At 50.2% G+C, this 22,467-nt stretch overlaps 1 protein-coding gene across 2 annotated transcripts; it reads right to left on the reverse strand.

Moving 5' to 3' along the window:
- Positions 1 to 1,816: 1,816 nt before the first annotated feature.
- CPA5 (carboxypeptidase A5) lies at positions 1,817 to 22,259 on the reverse strand. 2 transcript variants are annotated; one of them, XM_027538989.1, is made up of 11 exons: positions 22,071 to 22,259; positions 20,881 to 20,962; positions 19,760 to 19,894; positions 9,347 to 9,445; positions 8,671 to 8,772; positions 7,357 to 7,458; positions 6,900 to 7,010; positions 6,384 to 6,474; positions 2,948 to 3,147; positions 2,605 to 2,689; positions 1,862 to 2,138 (listed from the first exon to the last, which is right to left on the reverse strand). In XM_027538989.1, the coding sequence occupies exons 1-11, from the start codon at positions 22,184 to 22,186 to the stop codon at positions 1,951 to 1,953; spliced, it is 1,311 nt and encodes a 436-aa protein (XP_027394790.1). In that variant the 5' UTR covers positions 22,187 to 22,259; the 3' UTR covers positions 1,862 to 1,950. The 2 variants fall into 2 exon arrangements, with proteins under 2 accessions (XP_027394788.1, XP_027394790.1); XM_027538987.1 differs by lacking the exon at positions 2,605 to 2,689 and having other exon boundaries at positions 1,817 to 2,138.
- Positions 22,260 to 22,467: the final 208 nt, after the last annotated feature.

A 22,467-nucleotide genomic window follows, 5' to 3' on the forward strand; every position in this document is an offset into this window, starting at 1 on the left:
TGGACAAACCCAAGTTCAGATCTCCAACTTTCCATCTGTGTGGCCTTTTATGACCTTTAAAACCTCTCCAAATCACGCTCTCCTTATCTGAGCTTATTAATGAGTCTATACACCAGGAATATCCTCCCCTCAAGGCTGAAATAAAAATATTTGTGCAAAGGGCATAAAAGTTATAATCACAGACTCCAGTGTGCAAAAGTATGACTTGCTTTATTTATCTATAGCTTATATTAACTTAGCCCACAGCCTCGGGTTTCTGTTAATAGCAGAAAAATTCAGCTTGGAAATTCTAGGCCGCTTCCAGCTTTGAAAAAAAAAAACACACAAAAACTCAAGTCTCTTTAGGGGAACTCTAGCCCGAGTCAGGACTCTTTCCTCCTCTGTCGCTGGCCTTTTTCCTGGAGATGATCTAGATATAGCTGGCCCTGGACACAGGCATGCCCACCATGCCATCATGGCCACTGGCTGCATGGCCCATCAGCTCAGCCTTCTTGCCTCTACCTTAGGCCTTCTCACATGCCAACCTTCTCATTTCTTTGCTCAAAGCTCTCAACAGCTGCATTACTGATGTGTACCCAGCCATATGGCTGCCTCTAACCACCTGTCCAGACCCCCTATCAGCCACTGTTAATCTTTGGCTCAGGCGCCATATTGGACATGGCCCGTACCTAGAGCTTTGATCACCACTGATGCTCTCTTTCCACTAACTGGTCCAGCTTCTGTCTTCTTCTACAGGTTGGGTGGGAAGCAGAACTTGCTCTTATTCCCACCATACCCCCTTTTCTTCCCTGTCTGTAAAACCCTGCATTCTTTGTGTCCTGCAGGGGCTGACTCATGGGTACCCACAATTCTGGGTTTTTTTTCCACTTTTTATTTTATATTGGAGTTGTGAAAGTCTCAGTGGCACAGCAAAGTGACTCAGCCATACACATACATGTATCCATTCTCTGGTCCCCACAATCCTTTAGCAACAACAACAAAAGTCTGGCCCTTGTCAATGAAGGTCTTGCTTTCTGCCTCAGACTTATACAACCCCACTCAGCTCTCTAGTTGACCTCTTCTTGGTGGTACCTGCTTGCCCCTGAAGGCAGGGCAAACAGACCCACTATCCCTGCTCCCTAGTGATGGGGTAACGCAAAAGGGACAAAGCAGCCTGAGGATGGTAGAAGGCAGCTCATCTGTGTCTTAGAGTCTCTCCTTGAGATAAAGTGCTTTCTTAGTAAATGGCCTTGCCTGGACTAACTTCTTAGTGCATGACGACTGTGGTGAGGAACAAGAGGATCTCTCTCTCTGGATGTACAGCGCTTTGCTATACTGGCTCTGACTGGCTGAAACTCTGCTCCCAAGACCAAGGGAGCATCTGAGGGTGCCCAGGAAGAGTAGGTCACAAACCAGTGACTTGTTCAGTTTTGTTATCCGGGTGACGAAACGGGGGACTCTGAACAGGTCACTCCAAAATGGGCAACTCCTCCCTACCCAGGATGGGAAATGTGGCAGGAAGAGGAGGTCACCTGTCTGTACCCACCTCTCACTCAGGGTGCCAGAAACGCCGCCCCTGGAGATCCACTCCTTCAGATCAAACACTGCCCCTTCCAGGGTCCTCTTAACATTTAAGTGCCAAAGGGATGATGTGGATATTAGTAGCTCCAAGGAGTGTGTTATCTGTTTGGGGCCCCGAGACCATTATAAGAGGAGAAAAGGGAATGCCTGCTAGTCTTGCCTTTCTCCTGGGTACCTAGAAGGCCAAGAGGCATTTTCAAGGCCCCTGTACCTTCCTGAACCCAAAGGGGTGTCAGCCAGCACCAGAAGCTACCAAGCCTCTTCAAATTTGTTTTTATTTCCTAAGGAGTCAGGGCAGGGATGGGGAAGGGATCCATAACTTGGGTTTCAGGAGGAGCCCAGGCCTCGGAAAAGAAAACCACTCCTCTGGCTCTCCCCTCAGCAGTTCTGTCAGTAGGGATGATGCAGTGTGTGCTCCATGATGGTCCGAATGGCCATCCATGTCTCCTGGGCCGTGGGGATGATCTGCGTGGCTGGCAGCAGGAAGCCGTAGCGCCCCGTGTCCCGGAGCTCGAAGCTGAAGGAGTACTTGATGCCACTGTCATAGGCCCAGTCAACTGTGATCCCGCTGGCCACATCTGGGGACAAAAGGAAGAACAGGGTGTGGTCACAAGGTACAGAGGCTTCCTGCAAAGACAGTGTGCCTTGGAGACCAAACCCCCACCCATCCCAGACCACACCAAGCTTCCTGGCCCGGGCTTCAACCCGGGCCACACCCTGCTCACCCAGTGCATGCTCTGCTCTAGCAAAATGAAAGCTCCTGGAGGCCACCAGACTTGGGATATTTACGCCTACGGGGCATCGCAGTGAGCCAGCCGTCAGGAGCTGTGCACTAATTAACGCTTCAGAGAAGTGGGTGCTGGGTCTAGGTACCACCATTCACCATCGTACTCAGATGTGGAAATCAACTCTGGCCCAGCCCCGCTGGATCTGTGGCACAGCCCTGTGGCCAACCAGGCCTGCCAGCCAGCAGAGCCTGCACCTGCCTGAGCCCAGGTGGATGTGGCGCCTGCAGCAGCAGCAGCCAGGGGACGGCTCACTCACAGAGGGTGGTACTGATGCTGCCATAAATGTACTCGATCCCATGAACCTCATACAGGGCCTGCACTGCATCCTTGGCAAGATGGTACTGCAAGATTCAATCCAGAGAGTGAGAGGCAGTGGGTCCCCACTCCCCCACACCCTCACCAGCTGCTGTGAACCAGGGACTTAGGAGTCTTGGAAGCTGAATGTGTAGATGGCTCTTGCGGGAAGGAAGCACAGCATCTCCAGCTGCGAACTTGATCACATGTGAGAACAAGCCTCTCACCCCCACCCTGCTCCCTACCAAAGGGCCAGCTGAGAGTCTGTGGGATGCCTCCCCCAAGCCCTAAGCAGCCAATCTCACCAACTCCTCCTGGTTTGAAACAGGCTCCAGAGAGTGGCCATAGGGGTACATGAGCATCTGAGAGTAGCTGTGGATGGAGATCAGAGCCTTGACGTTCCCATGGGACATGATAAAGTCCACGACGGCAGCCACTTCTGGCTCTGACTGAGGGGAGGGCCCATGGTAAGTCTCTGAGCAGGGGTTGTTGTTAGAACCGTTTCCTGGAAGTAGAATAAAGGCACCCACAGGGTTCAAATTCCCAGGCGTCGGAAAGACTCTCACAAATATTCTGTATTCCTCTCTAATCCTAGCCTTCTTTGCAGTTTGGTTGAGGTCATGTGGCTACTTTTGACCAACAAGAATGTGAGCAGTAATGATAGGTCACCTCTAGTTTGAGGCTAAGAGCAAGTATGACCTCTTGATACTCTCTTCTGTGTGGTTAAACCAACAACAACAAAACCCTCTAAACGGAGACGTGTCCTGGATCTCTCTGTCACCAATGGAAGACAGCTGTCAAGGAGGGTTACCTACCCACAGTGGACTTTACGTACGTGAAAAATAAAAGTTTTTACTGTGTTAGGCCGCTGAGACTTGGAGGGATGCTTGTTACTGCTGCATACCCTGGTCTAATACATCAGAGAAGTGTTGCCACACCACAACTCAGCAACTCTGTGGCCCTGCAGAGTGCTCCCTTAGCTTGTCCTTTGGTTAAGTCCTGACTGTGGTTCCATTAGAAAGTCAGGCCTGCCTCAGCAGTCGCCACTAGGTCTCCAGCCTGGCTTCCCCTATGAGCAGTGACCCCTGTGAGCTGACCCTTCTCTCCCGACCCTCCATTTCCATGGGGAAGGCTTGGGTCAGTTGAGTGCTCAGATATAGTGTCTGCACAAGCTGTGCCAACCCAAGGACAGCATGGACTTGGAGCTGGGGAAAGAGAGAACAGATCACCATAGTTGCCTAAGACCGCTCTGGGAAGCACAGATGCAAAAAACCCTTGAAAATTCTTCTGAATGGGGACCTAAGTTGGAAGGAGGGCAAAGAGTAACTGTTCCTCTACTTTAATTTGTTCCCATCTCCTACTAGATTCTTTGCTCCCCATCTCTTTTCTTCCTCTCTTGTTTTCCTCTCTTCCCCAGTGGCCAGTTGGTGGAGGGCTAGGCTGGGCTGGTCAAGATTTGGGGGTTAGGAACACATGAAAGGAGCATCCCAGGCCCTGCTCTCACTTCTCCTCCCTGAAATGACTGCACAGAAGCCCGGTCAGAAGCCAGGGGCTGCCCAACTTCTGAAGCCTCCTGAGGATGCCAGAGCATGCCCCTGACCCGCAGGGCAGTGAGTTGGCTGCAGACCTAGGTGGCTGCCCATGGACTGGTTCAGATGCTGTTCTAGGACTGCAGCAAACAGGTCCTCCCCAAGGGTACAGGTGAGGGCGGTATAGGTGGGAAGGATGATCTACAGATTACTCATTATGAGAAATCAAATTAAGGCAATAATAAAGTCATAAACAAAATCTTCCTGCCTGAGTCACTAACCAGATACTCGCTATTTCTGGCCACAGGCAGGCCCAGAGGCAATTCTGTCTCCTGGAAGCGCATCCCCTCTTGGTCTGCACGACCTCGCAGGGGGTGAGAACTGACCCTGGTTGGAAGGGGGTGTGCCTGCAGGGAGCAAAGGGGTAGGAGCAGCCTGGTGGGCTGGAGCTGGCCCAGCAACAGCGGCCCTGTTTGTTGTGTCTGCTGGGAGCTCCTGCACCTGCTGCACTTGATGAATGACAAGCAGCAACAGATGAGCGGAGCGGGGGAGGCTGCGAGCTTTGTCTGCGTTTGCAGCCCACGCACAGAGAGCGGTTCCCCTGCCAACGACCAGGTGGCTTTGCCCAAATATGGAGAAACACTTCAGGCCATTAGTTCTGGTTTGAGCTAAGCAGAATAAACTAATCTTCCCCTGACCAAATGGGAATTAGCTGCCTGCCTCTCTCTGACGTTCACAAAGTCCTCCGAGCCTGCCTGTTTCACAAGTACCTGCTAATGGGTTCATTAGCTATTTATTTTTCCTTCTCAAAAATGTAATTTGTAGGAAGGGGAACTGGCTGGAAGGACATGGTAAATTATTAAAAGCAGTAATCTTTGGGCAGTGGGATTATGGGAGCTTTTTGTCCCCTCTGGGCTTTTTTTTTTTCCCACTTTTTTTTCCACATTGTGTATATACTGATTTTTTCCCCCCTGTGGTGAAACCCACAAAAGATATTTTCTTTAAGAGGTAATTTGTCTTTCTTGTAGCCAGTCTGTCTCAGGGTAGATAGGCACTCACTTCAGCCAGTTCTAAGGGGCCCACGTGGATGCTTTCTTGGGACAAATGTCTGGTTATTTGGAGATGGAAATGCCTAATTTTACACAGCTGTGTTTCCTTACACACGCAGTTACAAGTACAACCCAGATTCTCAGGCGACCCCTACACTGTGGGCTGACTGGTTTTGCTCTGTAGACTTCAGAGCTATCCTTATTTTCACAGAACGGATTCAAAGAAGCCAGATTTTTGAAACAATGGGCATCTGGATCTAGAATGTTCTGCCTTGTTGGGTTAGCCAACAAACAGGTCTGCAGATCTGTTTTTCAATAGCACTGTCTCCTGTGGAGCTAAACTCTGACTCCTGGTATAGTGTGGCAGCCACATCTGGAGGCCAAGGGCTATGCCTATTCAACCCTCTGCTTTGGAGACTGTCCTGCTTAGACCCAGCGTCCCACCCATCAAGCTGCTGCGTTCGCAGGGTTCACATACTGGTCTCTGTTTCAGTTTCCCCGTGTGGTCCTTATGCCCCTGGCACGGCAAGAGAGATGATAAGGAAGAACACCAAGGGAACTCAGGAGGAAGCTGCCCACTCCTCCCTAGGGTCACAGGGCCCTGTGGATACACAACAGCCCAGGGTCATAAAGTAATTGGACGGAAAATAAAAGCCAGGCTTAAGTCAGTGTTGATGATAAGAAACTAGCTTATTCTATATTTAAACCTTTGTCCCGGCCTCCCCAGAGGGCAAAATTCGGGTCACAGTTCTCAGGGAATGAGTTTTGAGACCTTTTCTTGTGGCATGCTCCCTTCAAGGAAGGGCTAGAGATATTCAGGGGGCACCATAAATCCTGGGTTTTGAACAACAAGCAAGACTACTTTGAACCTCCTTAAGCCTTTCTCTGCCATATTTAGGATCTGATCCTTGCAGTTAGTCCCCATTCAAGGAGCTGTTTCCCACGAAGGCTTAGCATATGTATACATTTAACAGACATATGCAACCTCTCCCCATATATCACAGCCAATCCTAGGCATGTGCCCGCCTGTCCCTGCCATGACTCACTCGCATTAGCTAAGTGCTCTGCCTCCCCGGTTATGCGTCAACATAATCTGTGTGGGAGATGTGCCAAGGACCAAGTTCTCTCCAGCCCTGCCCCTGGGGTGCAGCAGACTGAGGTACCTCCAAAGCCTGACTTCCAGTTTCTGTTAAGATCCACACCAATGCAGAAGATTCCTGGTCTGGTGGACTTGTTCTTCCGCCACAAGCGGTTCTGAAAAAGTGCAAGGCAGGCGACTCATTCACTGAGCCCTTTCTGGGTGGGAGCCTCTGACATCCTAGGAAGCGGGTCTGGTGGGACAGGGAGGGACGAAAGGAAGCAATCTCTAGGGCAGGATGGGGCTGGCATACTGAGCCATGGCTGCAGATTAAATGCTTTGTGGTTAAAGCTGGGGTATGGCGAGAGGCTTGAGCACAGCCAAATAACAGTGGACTTCCCTGGGCAGTTGGAGGACAACATTTGCAGCCACAGCACCTGAGCAGCCCACCTGCCTTACGGAGACTCTGCAAGGAGCCACCAAAGGGTCTGTCCCCAGGGAACCTCAGCAGAGCATCCCAAAGCCACTGTGACCTTTCTTTCTTCCATTCCCCCCAGAGCTGACCCTGATCCCTAAGCCCCTCCCTCTTAGGTGGTCTCACCATACTGTGGGTATAAGCAAACCCATCGGGATTAGAGACAATCTCCAGGAAGATGTCCATGGCATTCAGTACATCTGTTACGATGCGGTCTTTGCTGTATTCACTGACAATCTGCAAGAAAGGGCTGAGTGGGTACAGACTGAGGGACAGGAGGCCCTGGCGGGCTCCCCTCCAGAGCAGAGCAGGATATCCATACAGCCACTGGCTACAGGCAGGGATGGCATCAGGTCATCAGGTTCATCCTTGTGCAGAACCGAAGGCTTGGATTTTCAACAACTAGAAGGTGGGGGCTCTGGGCTGCAAATGGCCAGAGCACGTGGCGGCTGTTCCACAGGGCAGGTGTGCAGAAAGCACCCCAAGTCAGATGAACCAAGTAAGTTTTCAACTGGAGGTGCCCTTAAATAGTTGAGCAGCTTCAACCCTCCACCTCATCCCAGCCCCCATGGTCCATGCTGACCTTCTTGGCAATCCAGACGCTGGTGGCATGGGTGATCCACTCCCGGGAATGGATTCCAGAATCAATCCAGATGGCCGGGCGCCGAGAACCTCCAGTGCTGAACTGGGGAAAAGCACCAGGCCCCACACAAGTTTGAACCACAACAGCTACAGGGCTGTCCCCAGACTGCCTAGAAGGAGGCCCCAGATTTATCTTCAGTGCCTGGGGTGGCTCCCTGTTCCTGAGAGGGGGGTCATATGTGCAGGTACATGTGTAGGAGCCCATGGAAAGTGCACACATGTGGGGACCTTGGCAACACAATGATGCTCTTGCAGGGCAAAGTGATCTAGTCAGAAGCACAGAATTGCCCAGGTCTGCAAGTGTTTTAGACTAGTGCTTCTCAAACTTTCAAGGGCACGTGAATCCTCCAGGGATGTTACTAAAATTCAGATTCTGATGTAGTAGATCTGGAAGGTGAGGTTGGTAATTTCTAACAAACTCTCAGAAATGCTGCTCCTGTGGGTCCAGGGACCACCCTGAGTAGCAAGAGCTTAGACAACATTAAAAAGAGAACACAGGCAGCTCTTATGAGAAATCAAAGCAGGCACAGGTGAAGTCAAGTCCCACGTTAGCCGAGGCCAAATGACCCTTCAGAAGAGTCCCCCAGGGCACTTGTGAGGACAGCAGAGTCTGCCTTCCCTGAGAGCTGCGTGCCAAATGACTTGCATGCTCCACACTCTCGAGTGCCCTTCAGGGCACATACAAAGAACTGTTTTCCAGTATGCTTCACACTTCCACCGCTCCTGCCGCCTTCATGGCCAAGGGCACTGCTGCCGCCAAGCTTACTGGAACCCTGTTTCCAGTGGGCTCTGTGAAGGGCTAGAAGGTCTCCTCATAGACTCAGGCCTATCCATGGGGCTGCCTAAGCCAGAGGGCCTCAGTCATTTGTAAATGAGGCCTCTGTGTACCTCTCTTCCCATTGACCAGATGAAGCAGCTGAGTTAACAGGAAGAATGCTGATTCACTCACACTCACATCCCCAGTTCAAGGTGATGACTGCCATTCTGCAGTTCCATTTCCTTAACAAACCTCCCACCAGATTCCTGACCCAGGACCTGCCTGGTTCACTTCACTGCCGACTGTCCACACCTACAAGGGGTGGGTCCCTGAACACCACCATCCCAAAGCTTGTGCATCACCTCAGGACAGGAGTGTACACATCCCTCTCCCCAAACGGACTGGCTGACTCCCACCCAGCCACAACCCCACACGAGCTCAATCTTATGCCTGAGGCACTCACTGTACAGTCTGGTAGTCAACACTCCCAGCTTTTACCTTCAGAACAAGGATGGACCGATTTTCAAAGCTGTGGCCAATCTGAAGTTTTGAGACAACATCTGAATGCTCAGTTACAAAGGTGTCAATCCAGGTATAGATCTGGAAGGAATGAAGTTTCTCAGATGGGCAGTTAAGCAGGGAGGGAGCAAACCCCAGGGTCTCTCTGAATATTCTCATTCCCTGATCCTACCACCTTCTTTAATGCTTTCCCACCTCCCTTGAGGATCTAAAAGAACTGCAAAAATCAAAGACTACCCTCGGGTCTAAGGCAGGAGCTGTGGTCAGCCTGGATTCCCAGACTTTTCACCTCCGTGCAGTGCTATGCCTTTGCCTGGAAGAGCAGCACGTGCTGAGCCTACTCAGTCCCCTAGGGTTAGCCTGCAAGGCTCTCTCTGGTGGAAGTTTCTCTTACTTCCATTTTATTGACCCCTTCAATCCACTTACAGATCTCATAGTCCTTGCAGTGTTGTTTTTAGTCATCCTGCCCCTTTTAGATTCTAAGGTTCTTGAAGGCAGGATTATTTATCTCAGACATCAATAACTTTCTCCCAGTGTCTGCTCTACACTTTCTAGGCATCGGCTCACAGTCTCCTATAGCCCCAGAGCCCTGAGTCTGGACAACCCGAGGGTCCAAGAGGACAGCAGAGTCTAGAGCTTGATGGGGCAGACCCACCTCCTCCAGGGTGTGGTAAGAGGAGTAACTGAAGCTACTGGTGCTTCGCTCCAACCGGCGGGACTTCGCCATGGCTTCTCTCTCCTCATCCAGCAGCACCTGGGAGGCAGAAGCACATACTGGAAGGGAAGGCGAGGCTGGGCCAGGCATGCCACTTCCGGGCCCTGCCTCAGCTGGCTGCACAAAGACAGCGTCGACACAGCAGAATGAGCCGCCATGAGTGTGAGCTGTGCAACAGGAGATGCCAGGTTGCAGGGTGATTCTTCTGCTTGGCAAGCTGGCATTCACCCTGCCTTCTCCCAAATGAGCATGGATGGGTCAAGGAGTCTGGAGAATGTGGTCCTAAGTCTGCCACTGCCACTAACTTGCTGTGGAACCTTAACCTTGGTTTCCTCAGCTTGAAAATCGGGACTTGCCTTGCCCATTTCAATAGGATAAAATGTAATAACAAATACCAAAGGGCTTTGGAAAAGATGCTCATGGGTGGCTGCCAACATTGCTTTTGCCCTCTGTGAACACTCTGTTGAGCGAAAGCCCAAGCTGAACTATGGACACTGACCCCTGGGAGAGCAGAGGGCTCACCTGGCCCACATCATGCACTCTACTCCAGGAAGTAGCCCTGACAGTTGACATCCAAGCCATTTGAAAAGCCTGTCCAAACCACTTTACCTAATGTGCCAATAGTCTTTCACTCACCACTTTAACTGCCTCTTAAACACAAGTACAGATGAGCCAAAGCAGCATCCTTACTTGAGTGGCAATTGGGAGCTGGCTCTCAGCCCTTCTGTGGTACTTCCCTCAAAGAGGGCAGTACAGTGCCTGAGTTGAATTGACCTCCCACATCATCCCGGGGCATTTTCCCCACTTTTGAAGTCAGTGAAATGGGCAGGTGCCCTTCATCCTAAATTCATACCCTTACATTGTCACCCAGGGATGAAGACACCCCAGGACTCAGCGATGACTACAGCGTGGGAGGGGTCTGGGCCTCTTTGCAACAAAAGGGAAAGCAAAGGCCCTCAACCCAAAGTCACCCTGGTTTGCCCCTCTGTGGTTGTTGCGTAGTCACTCAGTCATGTCTGACTCTTTGCGACCCCGTGGACTGAAGCCCACCATGCTTCTGGGTCCACAGGATTTCCCGGGCAAGAACAGTGGAGTGGGTTGCCATTTTCTTCTCCAGGGGAACTTCTACATCCAGGGATTGAACCTGTGTCTCCTGCAATGGCAGGCAGATTCTTTACCACTGAGTCACTGGGAAAGTCCGTGCACCTCTGGGTCACAAGTAAATCCTGATGATGCCTTGCTTCAGGCCAGGGCCTTTTAGTTTACCAAGCATCTTAATACTCATCATTCCAGTTAATCTTATGACCTGATGACAGGGCAAGAATTAACTATTCATGTTTTAGAGATAAATCAAATTAGAGAGATAAACAGACTTAACAGCAAAGCTAACAAGGGACAGAGATGAGATAAAAATCCAGATATCCTAGTTTCTAGCACTATGTCCCTTAAGGCCAGCTGGCTAGCAAAATTAAAGGCAAATAAGAATCACACACACACACACACACACATACATCTATGTATCTGTGTGTGTGTGTATGTGTGTGTATGTGTATACATAGAGGGAGAAAGAGAAAGCACATGTATAAAATACTAGCAACAGGTCAGAAGTCCATCATACTATTCTTATAATTTAAAAGTGCTTTAAAATAATGAAAAGGCAATACCCTAAGCATAGGAAAACAAGACAGTAAAATGCCAAAAAAATTTACCCAAATGCTAACATTATTGTTAGGATAGAAAGCTTGTGATTTTAAGCAATTTTTCCTTTTCTCTATTTTTACATTTTTCACAGCGTGCTCATATTACTTCAATAAGTAAAATCTTCTAAATGAATAAATACTAAAACAAAGGCAAAAATGCCCCAATGTCTAAAAATGAAGGAGCAGCCATTCATGGAGTCTCCAGTCCCAGGGCTAGAAGACAGCCCCTCTCCATCCCCCACTGCTGAGGCCGAGGTCACTGCCGGGTGACACTCTCACCCCACTCCCCCTGTCAACTTACTCACAATCCTCAAAGCACAAATTTAAAAATGGGAGTGGAAATCAAAGCTTGGGGGCTTATTTCTTTTTGAGCACCAACTACACATGTGGCATTTATAATTGTGATGTTTTCTAGCTAAACTGGCTGGGCTGGGGATGTTCCCACTTGGGCAAAGCAGGGATTGCTGGTTTGCAGAGAGATGGCTGGGGGAGCCCCAATCTTCACTGGCACAAGCACCATCCCGGGAAGTCCTAACAAAGGAAATTTGTCTTCTTCCCAGAAAATCGACGGAAATCTCAGCAGCCCCCATGACCGACGTGTGCCCGGCACCATGGGCCAGGCACAACCAGCTGCAGTGAGCAGCAGAAAGAGTAGGTCGGGCCGACGTACCTGGAGTCAAGGCCGGTTCTGTCCCATGCTGGTCCCACCACCATGAAGTTAAAGGACTAACATCCTAGGGGTGGAGATGGTGGGTGAAGATGGAGGAGAGAGAAGACAGGACTGGAGGACCCAGTTCTTCCTACACAGCCCAGGGACACCCACAGGAAGAGAGTTCACACAAGGTTGTCCTTTGTTCTACACAACAGCTTGGAGGCAAATGGGAAGTCGGCACTCAACTGCAAATAACTTTCCAAACACCCTCACAGCCTTGTGAATGGATGTGACACCCGCTTACAAATTGGAAATGCTCAGCCCTCACAGCTGGGCCCTGGATTCCAGGAACATGAATCTGTCCTGGCCTGAAAAATACACAGATGTTTGCTCCCTTCACAGGGCTGAGGGAAGGGAAGGAAGGGGACAGGAGATCTAAGAATGCAGTCTCGTCTCACCACAGCCCTGTCAGGCTTCTTGGAGAAAAAAACAGACTCAGAAGCAAGCCATTTGCCTCCTGGAAGCCATAACCTGACAGAAAAAGTAGTACCTTAGTGTAAATTAATTTATGACAGTTGTAAGGAAGGATGGGGACATTAAGAAGTGCACCTCCAAGATGGGGGGGGGGGCAGACTGAGGGCCCCAAAGGTGAAGATGACACCTGAAAGGAATCTGCATTCACAGCTCTCTCCAACCGCAGACGTGAAATGGAAGCAGCTCCCGGAAGCGGTGGGTGGGGGACAGGAGACGGCTCTAACACAGCTCTGTGAAGAAGGCAGTCACTTCTCCTTACCCACCCCTGACCTCCTCTGCAGGCCTAACATCTGCAGTGGTAGCTGCATGGCTGGTAGCAACCACAGTCCATGCCTATGCTGGGATGTGGGGCTGGGAGGGTACAGATCTGGGGTTGTAAGAATGAACCCTTCGGAAGTCAAGACTGAACTGGGGCTTCACTATCCTAAAGGCAAAGTTAAAACACCATATGAACAACAGTGACACCCACTAAGGAGGCAGACGGCATAAGAGTAAAGAGTCCAGGGCCTGGAGTCAGGCTATCTCAGGTTAAATCCTTTGTTGTCACTGATGGGCAAATGACTAAGTTCTCTGTGCCTTGGTCTCCAAATTACAAATTTTTCTGAGCTTTCATAAAATGGAGGTCATGTTATCATGTACTTTCACACATACTTGAAGTGTTCTTGTGAGGATTAGAAGGGTGAATACATGTAAACTGCTTAGAACATTGCCTAGCACACAGTAAATGCCAGCTATGATGACGAGGGACAATAGGATAACAGTAACTCTCGAGGTGACTCCAGGACTCCGTGGTGGAATAGTCATTACAGGGCATGACCAGGAAACCTGGGTTCCTCCAGAAACCTGGTGTCTGCCGGACTTGGACAGTAAGTGGAGCATCAGTGGTCACTTGGGTGACCCTGCCCCTGCCCTCCGCAGGACCAACAGAGGGGCTGGCCCTTCTGTCCCTGTCTCCCCACCCCCTGGACCCTCCTCAACCCTCACCCCCAGGCAGCCAGCCTCTGCCTCTCCCTCAGGAGCTTGCCCATGATTCCTTCCTTTCCTCACCTATTCCTGTCCTCCTCTCCTCTTTAGAGCTGCCACCCACCCAGACCCCAGCCAACACAATTCCCACATTTTAATCTCTTCTGTTCAGCAGACTGGGCTTCCCAGGTGGTACTAGTGGTAAAGAATCCAGCTGCCAGTGCAGGAGAGATAAGAGACTCGGGTTTGATCCCTGGGTTGGGAAGATCCCTGGAGGAGGGCATGGCAACCCACTCCAGTACTCTTGCCTGGAGAATCCCATGGACAGAGGTGGGCTACAGTCCATGAGGTCACCAAGAGTCAGACATGACTGAAGCGACTTAGCATGCACACACATTCAGCAGAGTAATGTCTGTGATGCACACACTGGGCACTAAAGACACAGCAGTCAACAAAACGAAACTGCCTGCCCTCATGCAGCCCTACAATCTGGTAGAGGAGACAGACGATAAACCAGACAAAGAAGTGAACCACAGAGGATATTAGAAGGCCGTAGGTGCCAAGAAGAAAAGTGAGGGAGGGAACTGGGGGAATGTGGGAGAAGGGCACAACTTAACATAAGGTGAAAAGTTGACATGTGAGTCAAGTTTTAAAAGCAGTGAGCCACATGCTGATATTTGCAGAATCAGCATTCCAGCAATATAGGGCCAGCAGTGCAAAGGCCCTGAGGTATGATCCTAGCCAAAGGCATTGAGGCAAGGGTAGCTCAGGCAAGCTGGAGGACTGTCAAGAAGGTGATGGTGCCTGGAGCAGAGTAAGCAAGAGTCAGCAGTGCAGGGCAGCACATGGATCATGTAGAGCCTTATAGCAGTTTTAAGGACTTTGGCTTTTACTGTGAATGAGGTGGGGAGACACAGAGGGTTTTAAGCAGAGGACTGATAAAACAGGACTTGCATACTGACTGCTGTGTTGAGAGTAGGCAATAAGGAGGCAAGGGTGCAATCATGGAGAACAGTTAGGAAACTACTAGAATAATCCAGGTGAGGGCCGATGGGGTATTGACCCATGGTGCTAGCATAGAATTTGCAAGATACATCTCTCTACATCTCACTATCAGAAGGGAGAACTGATAGGATTTGCTAATGGACTGTCTGTGGGACAGACCACCTGACCTGCCTCTTGAGAAACCTGTATGCAGGTCAGGAAGCAACAGTAGAACTGGACATGGAACAACAGACTGGTTCCAAATAGGGAAAGGATTATGTCAAGGCTGTATATTGTCACCCTGCTTATTTAACTTCTATGCAGAGTACATCATGAGAAACACTGGGCTGGATGAAGCACAAGCTGGAATCAAGATTGCTGGGAGAAATATAAAAAACTTCAGATATGCAGATGATACCACTCTTATGGCAGAAAGTGAAGAAGAACTAAAGAGCTTTTTGATGAAAGTGAAAGAGAATGAAAAAGTTGGCTTAAAGCTCAGCATTCAGAAAACAAAGATCATGGCATCAGGTCCCATCACTTGATTGCAAATAGATGGAGAAACAGTGGAAACAGTGACAGACTGTATTTTTTTGGGCTCCAAAATCACTACAGATGGTGACTGCAGCCATGAAATTAAAAGACGCTTACTCCTTGGAAGGAAAGTTATGACCAACCTAGATAGCATATTAAAAAGTAGAGACATTACCTTGCCAACAGAGGTCCATCTAGTCAAGGCTATGGTTTTTCCAGTGGTCATGTATGGATGTGAGAGTTGGACTGTGAAGAAAGCTGAGTGCCGAAGAACTGATGGTTTTGAACTGTGGTGTTGGAGAAGACCCTTGAGAGTCCCTTGGACTGCAAGTAGATCCAACCAGTCCATCCTAAAGATCAGTCCTGAATGTTCATTGGAAGGACTGATGTTGAAGCTGAAACTCCAATACTTTGGCCACCTGATGTGAAGAGCTGACTCATTGGAAAAGACCCTGATGCTGGGAAAGATTGAAGGCAAGAGGAGAAGGGGACAACAGAGGATGAGATGGTTGGATGGCATCACCGACTCAATGGACATGAGTTTGAGTGAACTCTGGGAGTTGGTGATATACAGGGAAGCCTGGTGTGCTGCAGTCCATGGGGTCACCAAGAGTCGGACACGACCGAGTGACTAAACTGAACTGAAGAACTGTCTGGGGAATGTGAGAAAAAGAGTCAAGGATGACTCCAGGTTTCTTGTCTGAGGGACGAGAGGACAGCATTGCCATTTGCTGCACTGAGGGAGGCTGTGGAGGAGCAGGCCAGGGGAGCTGGGTTTGTACCTGTGAAGTCTGAGATGCCCATTAGACACCCAGGTAGAAATGCCAAGTAGATGGTCAGAGATGTGAGCCTTCAGTTCAATTCGGATATGAGAGGCTGGCTGGAGCTACCAACATGGGAGTGCTCAGGAGGTGGAAGGTATTCAATTCCATGATCCTGGATGAGGGGACAGAGAAGAGGTCGAAGGACAGAGCTGGGAAACAGGAGAACAATGTGCAGAGAAGCAGCCAGGAAGATGGGACCACCCAGGAGAGTGCGATGTCCTGGAAGTCCAGAGAGGAGAGGGTGATGGGTCAGGCTACAAGCTGGAAGCACGATGCACACTCAGAGCTGACTGCTGAGGGAACCTGGGAGCTGTGTGTGACGCTGTGTATGACAACGAGGGTGAAGGTAGCGGTGGACAGTTTACCCAAAAAGAGGGATGAAGATGGCATGTAGAGTCAACATTTCCTGGAGTTCTGGTCTTAGAATAAGAGGAGAAGTGGGGTGATAGCTGGAGGTTGGGGGAAGGGATCAAGAGAGGACCTTTTTAAGATGAGAGAAATAACTCTATATTTGTATGCTAATGGGAATGATCCAGGAGAGAGGGGAAAATTGGCCAAGCAGTATTTACACTAAATTGTATTTTACTCTAGAGCGTGCTCGGAGCATGGGCGATTTTTGTTTTCTCCTTTGTGCTTTCCCTTATTTTCTGAATTATCTACCATGAATATTTATTAATTTTGTAATCAGAAAAAAAGCCATTAAAATCCACAGAGCTGATTGCTCAAGTGAAGCCTTTCCATGGTGACTCATCCCAGGGAAAAAAAAAAAAAAGGAAAAAAACCAAAGGGCCAAAAAGAATGAGGAGGTGAAGAAAAATTAAATGCAAATAGAGCTCACTCAAAATCAGATAATTTCTTTCCTGGCCCACTGCAATTTCCTCACTACCCTCCTGCCTGTCAGTCTCTCCCTGCTCCTGTCCCCAACTCAACACTGTCAACATTGTCACTGTCAGAAGGATTTTTCTTAAATGCAAATCTGATCATGTCAGAGCCCTCCAAAGGCTCCCCCACGGTTTTCGGGATTTTCTCTCAACCTTTTCACCTGGTGGAGGGTGCCCTTTGTGCTCTGGTCTGGCCTCATTGCCAATCATGGGCCCCTTCCCCTCCCCGGCCCTCCCTTCTCCTGCTCTTCAGCCACACCGTAATTGCCGCCTTCTCAGAGCCTCAGAGCGACCATGCAGTGCCTCTTGTACTCGCTCCCATAGCAACCTGCTCCACTCCATCAGCGCATCATCCACTCCATTGTAATCACTGATTTACTCCCCTCCGCTTCCCCACCCCCACAGCACTCCAGCTCCCCTGGATACAGGGACTGGATTTCTTTATCTTTGTTTTTCCAGTACCTTGCCTAATACCCAGCACACAGTTGGCATCTCTGTGTCTGTGGGCGGAAAGAATGAGTCCGCCTAGTTTATCTCAAGCATCTTTCTGATCACAAGACAGGAGGGAGTAGGGGGCACTTCCCTTCCTCAAAAATCTCCAGTATCTCTGGCCAAGGTGAAAGCTGGGATCAGGGTTTTTCACACTTTCTCTCAGCCTGGTACTAACCAGCAAACACACCCTCTTTCCTTTCCTTCTCACAACCATTAAGTGAGGCAACATTTACTAGTGCTGTGCTGTGCTTAGTCACTCAGTCATATCCGACTCTTTGCAACCCCATGGACTGTAGTCCACCAGGCTCCTCTATCTATGGGATTGTCCAGGTAAGAATACTGGAGTGGGTTGCCAGGCACTCCTCCAGGGGATCTTCCCAACCCAGGGATTGGACCCAGGTCTCCCACATTGCAGGCAGATTCTTTACTGTCTGAGCCACCAGAGAAGCCCAAGAAAACTGGAGTGGGTAGCCTATCCCTTCTTCAAGGGATCTTCCCGACCCAGGAATCGAACCAGGGTCTCCTGCATTGCAAGAGGATTCTTTTCAGCTGAGCTACAAGGGCAGCCATTTACTAAGTCCTACCTAAATGGCAGGCCCTATGGTAGACGCTGGGGTATAAAGACAGATAAGGCAAATGATTCTATACCTTGAGGGGCTTGGGGAGGGGACTCTTGAGACAAAGACCAATATATTAATCAGGTCTCTCTGAGCAATTCATTCAGCACACAGTTACTGAGGGTCCCGTGCAGGAGACGCTATGCCAAACACTGGGGTGAGAAGATCCAGAAGACAGAAAGCTAGCAGTCCTGTGCATCAATAACTAAAACATGAGACTGCCGGCCAGCAACCTGAGGGGTGCAAAGCCCTTCCCTTCTGTTAACGCCTCTGAGTTTCCCTCCTCATGGACACCTTCCCCCATCATCACCACAAATCAACTCAACACAGCAGTCTCCCCCCAGCCCCAGCTTCCTGGAAGCCAAAATGTGATCTCAAGTACGACAATCAGAGCTTGATGCATTGCAGACAGAGCAAGTTGCTGGTGAAAATCCTGCCTGACTGGGTTAGCACCCAGAGTCCAGGGCATTCTACTGAGAGGCAGTAAAAAGCTCCCCTTTCCCTATCCTTAAAGGGAATCCAGGGCGGGGGGTGACAGGAGAGGACAGCCCCAGAGGAGCCAATGATTCAGGGAGACTCCCAGGTGCCTCTGGGGCCACTCCTGATACACGAATCAACAGAAAGAGTTTAGAGACCTCTTCATATCTGTTTGCCAAATACTGCAGAGTCTCCAGGGCAGGGCAGATGCATGGAAATGAAAACTTTTAAATGCAGGCACAGGTGAGAAATGAGGATTGAGCACTGAATTTTTTGATGTGGTAGCCTCTATTGTCTATGCGAGTTTCCCCATTTTTGTTTGTGGGGGATTTAATTGGACAAAGAGCCTACTCCCAGATGTTAAGCAGGAAACAGATGTGCCTGAGGAGGAGGAAAGGTCTTTGAATGGACCACAGTGCCCCAGCCCTGTCCTTGCATGAAAAGGAATGCACCTAATGCGTTTATCGCCTGGCAGGCGGAGAGTGTGTGCACTCCGGAGACTGTGTGTTCCCACACTCAGAGCCCGTAGAGGAGACTAGCGGCAGCATGACATGGCTGGGCAGGAACCTGTGTGTATACAAATCTACAGGTACACAGCAGCATTTGCAGAGGGCTGCAGCCAGAGAAGTCTAACCCAGTGGTGCCCCAAAAGAATCATTTTAGGAAAGAGGCTCCTTGAGGGTATTCTGGAAGACAGATCAATTAAAACAGAATTTCATGATGTTCAGAAAAGATGCCATTAAGATGCAGCAACGAGTGAGGGTGGGGAGAGAATGGGGTGCCTGGAATGAAGTCTCCCTTCGCCCTAACCAAGGGCAGGTCTGTAGTCACTTCTCCCAGAGCTGTTTTTCTGGGAGAGTCCTGCCCAGGAGAGACGCCTGGTACTGAGAGCCAGCATTGGAGGCGACAGGAAGGAAACCACAGCAGGGTTCACAGGAGCGGCTTCGCTCACCTCTTCCTGCTTCTCTGGAGTGAAGGAATTCCCTGCTATCGAACGGGTGAGACACACAGGGACAGGAAGGAACAGTCAGAAACGCAAAGGGAGCCGTCCAGAAGAGCCCTCCCTGCCCTCAATGCCCAGGAGACAGCTGAGCTGCCCCCTCCTGTCTCCCTTCTCCCTGTCTTCTCCTTTGCCACGAACTATAGATTCCTCCATAAGAGAACTCTTAAAAACACAACAAATTAGTGAATATAACAAAAGAGAAGCAGACTCACAGATCTAGAGAATAAACTGGTGGTTAGCTGGTGCGGTGCAAAGGTGCAAGACAGAGGCAGAAGAGTGGGGAGTATAGACTGTGAGTGTAAGATAGGCCCTGTGATGTAGGGTACAAGGAATACAGCCAATAAGTTTTGTAATAACTCTAAGTGGAAAGCAACCTTTAAAACTATATAAAGTTAAAAAAATTTTTTTTCATTGAAGAGGACTCCACAAGCTACCCTGACCTGTGAATTATGAACTCTTTCTTGGATTTTTCTTACATTTAAATTTTTTAGAAAGATCTTTCTTAGATTTAAATTTTCTTTGACTAGTGTGAGGTTTCATTCCTTTCCTGGAAGGTTCACAAAAATGCAGATGAAACTCCAGAAAGAAAACATCCACTTTAACCTTGGGTATTTTTTCTCCAGGTCGGGCCCAAACCTGCAAGGGATGTGAAGATGAGACCCCCCAACCTCAGTGTTGGGGCAGGACCTCACCTGGATGTCCTTTATCATGATGTTGTAAGCAAGGCCGTGAGACTCCAGGTAAGCTTTGATGTCTTTCAATTCAGAGAAGGGAACCCTCATGTCCACAGGGAGGCTGGGCCTGGCTGGGCCGCGCCAGAAGTCCACCTTAGTCACAAAGGAGAAAAAAACAATAGGCAAGTGTACCAAACATCCTGCAGGCACCTACAGAACCGATGATCTTCTCTTATACAGTTGAAAGGGCCCCGGTTCCAAAATGAAACCCTTAAGGCAGAGCAGAAAGACGGAGACAAACAAAATCCCCAGGTCATGGAGTTTCCTTCCCTAATACTAAGCACCTTTGTCTCCCAGCCTCACTCACTCCATGTAACTTCACCCAGATCCAAAGAGCCCACAATAGTTTTCTAAAGGTGAGACAGCGTATCATCTGGGACATTCACGTGGTCAAGAACACTGGGGAGAAAAGGGAGACATCACTGCCCCCAAGCCCCAAAGGGGTAGGAGAGGCCCGATCCGGAGCCCTGTGCTGTCCGATTTTCATTTTGTAAAATGGAGAGAATTATTGTAAAGTGTTCTGAGTCCTGGTTGATAGGGGCACTCACACAAATAGGATGGTGGGCTTTGGGGCACATCCAGAAATATCTGGTTGTTTCAACAGCCCTCAGACCAAACCCTTCTATATTGAAGAAAATGTCTTGCCCAGTGGAATACTTGTGGAGGACACACGTTCTCAGAAACCAGGGCTCGGGCTGAGGGACAAGCCCAAATAAAACAGGTTTGCCAAGCTAAGCCACTTCAGTCGGGAAGCAGATGTGTCCAGTGCGTGCGGCATGGCTTCCCACCCAGAGACTCATGCACCTCTCGCGTGGCTTTAGGACCTTCCAGCCGTTTTCAGAGCAGCCCTCCGTTACAGGGCAGAGGGGAAAGCCAAGCAGGGCTGCCCCACCTTCTGGGCCAGTGTTCCCAGCCTCTCCTGAAGAGAAGCCGCGCTTGATTCTCCCTCTGTGCTGTCATCTCCGGCAGGCATACCCAGAGGGCCAGGTTTGGGGTGGAGGGAACGGGACAGGGAGCCGAGGGTGCAGGCCGCTGTGAGGGAGGAGAGGACATGGCCCCAAGCCCCGCGGATTCCTCACCTTCTGGGGCTTCAGGCCCTCCAGATCCCTGAGAAGTGAAAGCTGCTTCTCATTTTTAGCCAGGATTCGAAGAACCTGGTCACTGGAAAGACACAGAGGAGACCGAGGGAGCTTCTCAGAGGGGTTCCTCAAAGGCTGTGCAGCCTGGAGGACGCAGAGTGGAAAAGAGAACCTGGCAGGATAGCTGGGAGGCGAGAGGACCCCTGGGCAGAAGGACCTGCGGCTCTGGGAAGCTCCAAACTCCTTTAATCTGAGGCCAAGGGGTCTCTCCAGATCCAAAGATAGACCACCGGGGGACTCCATAAAGCCTGTCAGTTCTGCTGATGAACCCACTGCCCAGACAGGGGAAACAGGACGGATAAGTGGTGGAGAAGGGAGGAAGAAAAAAGAGGAATGAAGGAGAGAAAGGGATAGATACAGGGAGTCGAGGTACCGATAGTGGCCCCATGCACTCTTTATACAAGGATCCAGGCCATGTCTGCCCCAACCCCACTGCCTTCTCTCAAGAGCTGGAGGACATGGAAGAGATGAATCTCACCCTACCTCACAGGGGGAAGCTGAGCCCCTCCCCATCCCCCTGGAGGGGTGGGAGCCGGGGCAACTGAGCAGCCTATAGTGTAGCCTTTGGGGTCTGAGCCAGGATGGCCATGGCTCCCTCCCTGGCCGGCTCTGATACCCTGGATGATGAACCCCCCTCTCTAAGCTTGCGTTTCCTCTTCTCCACTATGGAAATACTATGGAGTGCTCACTTTGCGGGGCCTTTGGAAGGCTGACAAATCATGTCTGTAGAGGGCCTGGTATGTAATACTCATACTTAATTTTACTCAAAGGAGGACAATACCACACCCACACATTAGGAACACAGTCTTTGGGGGGTTATGACTTTTTTAAGAATCAGAGGAAAGTTATGAACACTGGAGAAAAGTAGATACACAAAATTTTACACACGGTTTCAGGGGATTCTTGGATTCTTGGGATTCATGCAGACTAAGAACTCTAGATTTGGGGAGGAATAATAAGACACTTGCGCGTCCTGCCCTCACATGCAAAATTGGGAGGTGAAGGAGTAAGAAGTGGGTTCAGGATGGGAAATGAAATCCTGAATCCCTCTGCCCTGATCAGGTCCCACTGGGCCACCAAGTCACCCAACTCCTGGCAATCCTCTCTCCCACTAAGGAGCAGCCACTCACCCTGTGAAATTCATCTGGCCCAAAGCTGCTGCCAGGATAAAGCTGCAGACGAGGAGTGTCCGCCTGCCCACAGGGTACAACCTGCGAATCACGCCTCCTCCAGGGGAACTCTGCATGCTTCTTCCTCCAGGCGAACTTCAGGGGTTTTCCTCGCACACAGGCATGGCCAGGCCTCAGGACAGCAGAGCACCTAAAAGCCAGCAGGCCCGGCGGAGGACGTGCGTTAGGCTCTCTCTGGGACTCCCACGCCAGGCCTTCCAGAGGTGGGGCGTCCCTCCCCACTTCTAGGTGAGTCCTCTCCTGGGAAGGTGTGGGGGGCAGGGGTAGGGAAAGAGGAAGTCAAGGCCTTTAGCTGTTTTCCTTCCCAGAGGTTTACTGGGCTAGCCTCTCGTGAATA

The sequence above is a fragment of the Bos indicus x Bos taurus genome, chromosome 4, assembly GCF_003369695.1.
Source record: "Bos indicus x Bos taurus breed Angus x Brahman F1 hybrid chromosome 4, Bos_hybrid_MaternalHap_v2.0, whole genome shotgun sequence".
NCBI classification, from domain to species: Eukaryota; Metazoa; Chordata; class Mammalia; order Artiodactyla; family Bovidae; genus Bos; species Bos indicus x Bos taurus.

Coding starts and splice junctions, on each gene's coding strand:
- CPA5 (XM_027538987.1), bottom strand. CDS start 22,186: ATGCAGAGTTCCCCTGGAGGAGGCGTGATTCGCAGGTTGTACCCTGTG. Junction 7,459..8,670: donor GGTCCATCCTTGTTCTGAAG/GTAAAAGCTGGG, acceptor GCTTTTCCCCAG/TTCAGCACTGGAGGTTCTCG. Junction 2,139..2,947: donor TTTCAAACCAGGAGGAGTTG/GTGAGATTGGCT, acceptor TTTTGTCCCCAG/ATGTGGCCAGCGGGATCACA.